A 7,860-nucleotide genomic window follows, 5' to 3' on the forward strand; every position below is an offset into this window, starting at 1 on the left:
GTTCTCTCTCTGAATCTTTTTGATGATGGAAGTGCAGCTCCCAGCATATATAAGTTTCGGTTTTTTAAGGTGGTGGTTTCCCCTCAATGGGTGACGGGTATACCTATGCCACTTCTTAAAAATAATTTCATATACAAATTCTTTTTATAACAGTAGTAGAAATGAATAAACTACCAAAAAAAACTAAGAACTTCTTAAACATATCATATTCATATCAGAAAGGCACACAAAGAAAGACAGTAGATCTCCTTAAAAATATAATGTTTTTTTTACTGAAATTGCTATACAACAGTTGACTATAATCCTTCTGGCCTCCTCTCAGCATTACAGTACATCTTAAAGCGTACAAAGAAAGACAGCAAATCTCCTGCTGCACTAGGGCAGAGGGGAAAAAAAGAGAAGATATCAGTAGTCCATTCTTCAGCTTGTATCACTTGTAGAAAACATAGGCACAGACGATGGATCGCTCTTCTCTTTCGAAACAAAATGATTGAAAGGCCGCATCTTCTGCATAACTCTGTACTGTACGCGATCAGCAAAGAAGAAAACAGAGCACCTCAACCTCGCAACGGAGAAGAGCATCCCGTACCACAGCCAGAACCCAGAAACGACTCCAGCGATCACACAGTAGTACAGCCATGGGTCCCCGTCCCGGTATCCTCCGACATCTCCTTCATGAACACGTGACGTGTCTTGGCAAGGGTTGAGAGGAGGTCCACAGAGCCCGGGATTGTTGCTGTAGATCGATGGGTCAGTGAGGGTCTGGAGCTGGCTCCCAGTGGGTATCGTGCCCGACAAGTTGTTGCTCGAGAGATTCAGATTGTTGAGGGACAGCATATTGCTCAGCCCTGGAGGAATGGCTCCTGACAGTTCGTTCATCGAGAGGTCAAGTGACTCGAGAACGTTCAAGCTTCCGATGCTGCTAGGAATTCCACACGACAGACGGTTTCTCGACAGGTTCAGAAACCGGAGGCCTTGGAGATTGGTGAGCTCGTCAGGGATGCAATGCGAGAGGGAGTTGCCCGACAGATCGATGCCCGTCATCAGCTCCAGTATCCTCTGGAACGTGAAATCCTGCCCCTTCCAGATGATGTCGATCCGATCCTGGTAGATGGACCCGTCCAGCGATCCTGTGCTGGAGTTGATCTTGGGGTGCTTCATGGAAGCCAGGTCTCCCAGCTCTCTCGGGATCAGCCCCGTCAGTCCGTTGTGGGCCAGGTCCAGCAGCTGGAGCTGCGAGAGCTGCGACAGCTCCGGAGGGATCTGGCCGCTGAAGTTGTTCGAGCTGAGCCTAAGGATCTTCAGCGCCGGAACGAAGGTCCCGATCCAGCGAGGGATGTCGCCGTAGAACCTGTTGTTGCCGATGTCTACGGTGGCCAGCTCCTGGCAACCCCCGACGACGGTCGGGAACTCTCCGGTGAAGCTGTTGCCGGCGAGGTGGAGTGATGCTAGCGAACAGTTGTGGGACGGTGGAGCTTCGGGGATCTTGCCCGAGAAGGAGTTGTTCGACAGGTCCATGAACTGCAGCGCCTGCATCTCCCACAGGCAATCCGGCAGCTCTCCCGTGAGCTTGTTGTTGGACAGGTCCAGTATCTGCAGGAACAGCAGCCTGCAGAAGGCTGCGCCGGACCTGTTGGAGGAGGAGGCGTTGAGGCTGATGTCGTACAGGCGGCGCCGTGCTGGTGCCGCTACCGCCTCGTCGGAGAAGCTCTCGTCGTCGTAGTCTGCCGGTGCCACCAACTCATCGGAGAAGTTGTCGTAGTCGTCGTAGCTGTCAAGGTCCATGCTCGTCACCAGGTGCGCCGAGGAGGATAGTAGGAGGAGGCAGAGGTAAATGAGAAGGATTTGGGAGCCTCTTGCGTGCTCTGCCATGGCTAGGCTAGCTAGCTCTGGGTTTGAGCCTAGCGGTGCGGGGATCTTTTGTTGTTAGTTTTCAGTTCGATCGGCGGCCACTCCCACTTGTGTGATTAAGTAACAAGTGCGACGTGGTTGACGACGACGACCACGGACTCGCGGTCATCGTGGAATCTGGAGCACACATCGTGCATTAGGACTACTAGCGGTGAAATGGCCGGCAGGAACACGGTGGCGACTGAGAGCAACGGTCCGACTGCTAGACAAGAATGAAGTACACGCCAGCACAAATCTGCACGAGAGCATGGGTGATCCCATAGCACAAGACCAGGAAGGAAACGTAAAGCGAGAAGGAAATGGATTTAGGAAGGGGGTTTTGTGAGAAGTACCTAGGGAAAAAAGAGACCTAAAACCAATTCATTTCATATGCACAAATTAGTTTTATTTATAATGGATACCAGTCCAGCTTCACCTCACTCAAAGGATTAGCCAACACACAGGAAGTTTTTATATGGAGTAATCACACGACTAGCCACATATGGAGGGACAAACCTCCTGAAATACACCATAAAAGACCACGGTTTCATAACTAGAAAAAGACACACAATCCATAGACAAAACTACGAAGCAATTTGATTTGTAAACTTCCATCCATGTTGCGCAAAAATCTGTAGAGCAGTGCACTCTAACCGTCGGCAAGCTTCCTTTATTAGGATACCCTCTTCTTGTTTATGAAGATCAGCCCACGTCCTAAACCAATGTGTCGCCCCAAAGAGTACCTTCAAGTAGGTTAACATGGGTTTTTTTGTCAAAAACTAAATCATTCCTAATTATTCAAATAGCCGCAACACCTGAAATAATCAAGTGTTTAGTTTTCGAAGGCATCCGAAAACGCCAATTCCCAAAAGCGTGTCTAACTGATCTTGGTAAAACAAGTGTTGAATTGATTCATCCGAGTGACAAAAGGCACACTTTCTATCTCCATGTCAGTTACGCCTCAGAAGATTATTTTTGTTAAAACCACCCCTCTAATTAAATACCACATAAAGATCTTTATCTTCAGTGGTACCTTCAAAGACCATCAAGTCTTATTATAAGTCACATGATTATTGTTAAGGAGTGCTCTATACATTGATCTGACAGAGAAATGACCCGTCACAGATAAATCCCATTTGAACATGTCATTCTCCCCACATAGCTCAACCTGAGCTACTATGAGAACCAACAGGTGTCATAACCTCAGGTTTTCACCCACCAACGCTCTCTGAAAAGAAACATTAAGCGGAACCGTTTCGAAAACCGACGCTACTGTAGCACCCTTTTGCGCACTATATTATACAACGATGGATATTGGGTCATTAGCCAACCAGCTGTCCTCCCAAAACCTAATCTGAGTCCCTTTTTCAAGATAAAAGAATCTAAATTTATGAAGGTGTCCTCACTTTCATCAAACCTGCCCAGAAATGGGAGTCACCTGGTTTCGAGGTTACTTTTGTGAGCGTGTATCTACCTAGGGTTTTTTTTCTGAGCAAAGTTTGCCACAAACCATCCTCATTCAACAATTTAAACAACCATTTACTTAGCAGACACTTATTTTGGACGTCTATATTCTGAATACCCAAACCCCCTACTTCATTTGGCTGGCAAAGAATTTCCCATTTAGCAAGCCTATATTTCTTTTTGTGATCACTACCTTGCCAAAAGAACCATGATCTAAAGTAGTATATTTTTTCTAGGACCCCCCCTAAGACCTCGAAAAAAGACAACATGAACATTACCAAACTGGTTAGAACAGAATTTATCAGAACTAGACGACCTCCAACTGACATCTGTTTCCCTTTCCAGCTACTTAATTTCCTTTCAATTTTGTCTTCCACTACTTTCTAGTGGATATTACTTAATTTCCTGAAATGCATTGGGATTCCAAGATTGAAAGGGTATACCCCTTTGTTGCAACCAAATAGGCAAAGATAACGGTCTTCCTCATTCTCTGTCTGGCCAAAACAAAACAACACACTCTTATGATAATTAATCTTTAAACCCGACACTAGTTCAAAGGCTAACAACAAAATTTTAAGTTAGATGCCTTGGCCAAGTCATTATCTAGAAACAACAAGGTGTCATCTGCATATTGCGGAATGGATAAACCATCGTCAACCAGGTGAGGGATAAGACCTTTAAATTGTCCATCATTTTTTGCCTTGTTAACCAATATAGCCAACATATCCACTACTATGTTAAACAGAATCGGAGAAAGAGGATCCCCTTGTCTCAAGCCTTTGTAAGTCTGAAAATTTACTCCTATCTGGTCATTGACTTTGATTCCAACATGACCCCTTGTCATGATTGAATTAATTCAATTACACCATTCATTGGAAAATCTCTTCATACGTAGAGTATGTTGCACAAAAGCAGTTCACTTTATCATAGGCTTTTTCAAAGTCGGTTTTAAAGCCGACCCCACTTTGTTTCTTACGATGGAGCTCGTGGATCGTTTCATGTAAAATAATCACCCCTCCATTATATTCTGTCCCGAAATGAAAGCAGTCTGGGTGGGGCCAATTAACTTATTAGCTACATCAAAGAACCTATTTGTAAGTACTTTTGTAAAAAAAATTAAAACTTACATTCAGTAAACATATATGCTTATACTGCTGAATGGTTAAAGCATCCTTGCATTTTGGAAGTAGAATAATCGTTCCGAAATTAAGATTATATAAGGGAAGGTTTCCCGCATGAAATTTCTCGAATAAAGCCATAAGTTCAATCTTGATTAGGTCCCAAAAGGCTTGGAAAAACTCAACCGGGGAAGCCATCAGGGTCTGGCGCCTTATTATGCTGCATCCAGAAAATCGCTTTCCTAATTTCATCTTCAATGAACTCAGAAGTAAGGTAAGAATTTTCCTCCGCTAAGACCTGGGGGATATCATGAACCAGGCTCTCGTCTAGAGTAATCTCAGAAGTCGGTGTCGGTCCAAACAACACCTTGCAGTAAGAAGTGATATGCCTCTTAAGTTTGACGTCACCTTCAACCACTTCATTCATGTTCCTGAACTGGAAAATTCTAGACTTTCTATGCCTTCCACTTGTGATCAAATGAAAATATCTTATGTTGGCAGCACCCTGGAGCAAATGAGTCGATTTTGCTCGTTGATACTACTTAATCTCTTCCTCCCTCAACAACTCACCTAATCTATTTTGAAGGCACTGCTTTAAATCTAACTCGTGTGCCAACAAGCTGTCATACTCCGCCTTCTTATCTAACGAATAAAACTTATTTAAAATATTCTTCTTTTCCTTTTAATAAGCACTACTGGTGTTTTTTGCCCAACCACAAAGATGCTGTCGTAATCTTCTTTACTTCATTTGTCCAGATGTCATGAAACATATCATGAAAACCATCCCTAAGCAACCATCCTAATTCAAATTTAAAACGTTGGTTGCAGGGACAAGATGTGTCTTCCTCCGAGTTCAATAACAACAGTGTATGGTCAGATATATCACGCTTGAGGGCAACAACCGAAGATAATGGAAATTTCTGACCCCATTCCGTTGTAACAAGGACCCGATCTAATTTCTCTTATGTGGGATTCAGAAGGTTATTTGCCCAAGTAAACTGGCGACCAGACGTCTCTATCTCTTTTAAGTTAAGACCATCAATTACAACATTAAAAAGGAAAGGCCAACGATGGTAAATCAAAGGTTTATTTTTCTCATTTTGATTCCTAAGAATATTAAAATCACCACCTATGGCTAGGGGGAGAGTCACATGGCTAGTAAACTGCACCAACTCAACCAAAGAAAGCTCCTTCTTATCCACTTGTGCAGGTCCATAAACCACTGCCAACACCCATTTAAAAGCATCACTCTTATTGCAGAGAGTAAACTTAACATAAAACTCTCCCTCATCAATCCCTCCAATATCAAACAGATTCAAATCAACACCCAACAAAATGCCTCCTGATCGACCATCCGACTCATTACAATGCCACAAGAAGTTTTTACCTCCACTTAAATTGCACAAAAACGGATCAGTAAACGAACGACGTATTGTTTCTGAATTGGCAATGAAGGATAGAATTTGTTCCTTAATCAGGTCAAATACGAATCTATGTTTTTTGGGGTCTTTAAAACCATCTGAGTTCCAAAAAATGCCCTTCATTTTGAAACACTAGAGAGTTTAACTCGATTTTCACCTTTTCGACTTATGATGAGACTTCATAGTACGAGCAGAAACCTCATGCTCACTGTGTGCGTCCATCACTTCCTCTAAAACCACGCTACAGAGATTACTTAACATAAGCTTATCAAGCTCTGCTTCTTCTATCAACTCTCTCTCTCTCTCTCTCTCCTTTTCTATAGCTCTATTAAAAACCTCTTAACTAACCTGCAAACTAGGTCCATAATTTTTATTATTAACCAGGAACTCTACAAACTTACGTAACCCATCAGATTCATTATGGAAAGAAAAACCTAATGACTGTAGGTTTTAAAGAATTTCATTGTGATCAAAATTTGTAATAGAAGATGATTGCACCGTACATTCACTGAAAGTCGTGTCCAATTCCTTGCAACCTTAAGCTTGGAAGCTCTCACAATGGAGTCACATGCACTTGATGTTGCTCTCCTCTTACTTCTCTTCATGACAGAGGAGCCAACCACCGCCTCCGGCACTGCCGCAAGCGCTAAGCCTTCAGGAGTTAACAAACCTAAAAACTTGCTAACTTCGACACCATCGCCAAAGGACATATCTGGAGCGCCTGAGCTTGGTACCAGTTTGGATCCCTGCATCTCACTGTCCATGAGTACCTATTTCTCTTGCCATCCTAGCAGCCCCACTTTCTTTGCATTCACATCCTTGTTCTTTGGTACCCCTTCATTGTTGCTAGATAATCCAATGACATTGGGAGCAGCACCCCCCTTCTAATTATCTGGACCACTATTATTTGATGGGTTTGCATTATTCTCACCACAATCATAATCATCCATATCCACGACATAGGATTATCCTCCAACGTCTTCTCTTCCACACGAAACTGCAGTTCGTATAGGAGATCACTAATCACAACATCCACAAACTGTGGAATGATGCTAGGATCATGCACGCAAACCTAAAAACGACTGACACTATATTTGTTTGTAAAACTCATATCCACCTCTTTGGTCACCCCAAGAACTGAACCTATCGCCCAAATCAACTTGAATTGCAACATATAAGGAGGAATCCCAATGAACTGAACACAAACTTTCTTGAGTTCTGACTTGGCAAGAGACTTCCTTGATGCTTCTTCAATTTTCATCACTGCATTGTATTTGGTATGCACCGCTCTCCATTCTAACATATGAGCCAGATCATCATGATACAAGAAAAAGTCCTAAATAAGTCAGGATCGGTTTTCACAACCTCCATCCACTTGCTAGAGACAAGCCTTTCCAATTCAGAAATGATCTAAGCTTCAGAAAGAGTACCATCGGAGACCCTCACAGAAGCAGCCTGAGCATCGACCTTCTAAATCTGCGGATGAATGAAAGGGATGTAGAAAAATCCCAAACCATCCATTGCATAACCACACATTAATTTGGCATGCCCACATTGTAGAAAATTGGGAGCATGTAACTGCATCAGTTGAAATTTGGAGCATGTAAAACACAAGCAAGCAACAGATGGACACCTATTATACTCCAATAGCAGGAATCATATGCAAGAAGCAGATGGACACCCATGGCTGGTGAGGGCAGCGGCCCATGGCCTGTGAGATGAGGAGAAGGTGGGCAGGCATGTGTCTGAGGGCAGTGCGTGACCTGGGCAGCATCGGGGTGGAGCAGCAAGGAGGCGACAGTGTGCCACCATGAATGTTTAGTTGGTTACTATTAGAGATAAGGCAGCCCAAAACGGTGCAATATATTTGTTACATTTTAACAAGTGACCTATATTTTATGACAATTTTTTTTAAAAAAATAGGACACTTTGGAGTATACTTTTCTAGATTAAGTCTTATATTTCAA

At 43.2% G+C, this 7,860-nt stretch overlaps 1 protein-coding gene across 1 annotated transcript; it reads right to left on the reverse strand.

Annotated features, from left to right (window-relative positions):
- Positions 1-251: 251 nt before the first annotated feature.
- On the reverse strand, positions 252-1,926 carry LOC100278556 (Leucine Rich Repeat family protein expressed). The gene has a single exon (NM_001151794.2). It carries the CDS (start codon positions 1,870-1,872, stop codon positions 421-423), a length of 1,452 nt encoding a protein of 483 aa, NP_001145266.2. The 5' UTR covers positions 1,873-1,926; the 3' UTR covers positions 252-420.
- Positions 1,927-7,860: the final 5,934 nt, after the last annotated feature.

The sequence above is a fragment of the Zea mays genome, chromosome 5, assembly GCF_902167145.1.
Source record: "Zea mays cultivar B73 chromosome 5, Zm-B73-REFERENCE-NAM-5.0, whole genome shotgun sequence".
Classification (NCBI taxonomy): Eukaryota; Viridiplantae; Streptophyta; class Magnoliopsida; order Poales; family Poaceae; genus Zea; species Zea mays.

Excerpts from the sequence above, each read along its gene's own strand:
- LOC100278556 (NM_001151794.2), bottom strand. The coding sequence starts at position 1,872 with ATGGCAGAGCACGCAAGAGGCTCCCAAATCCTTCTCATTTACCTCTGC.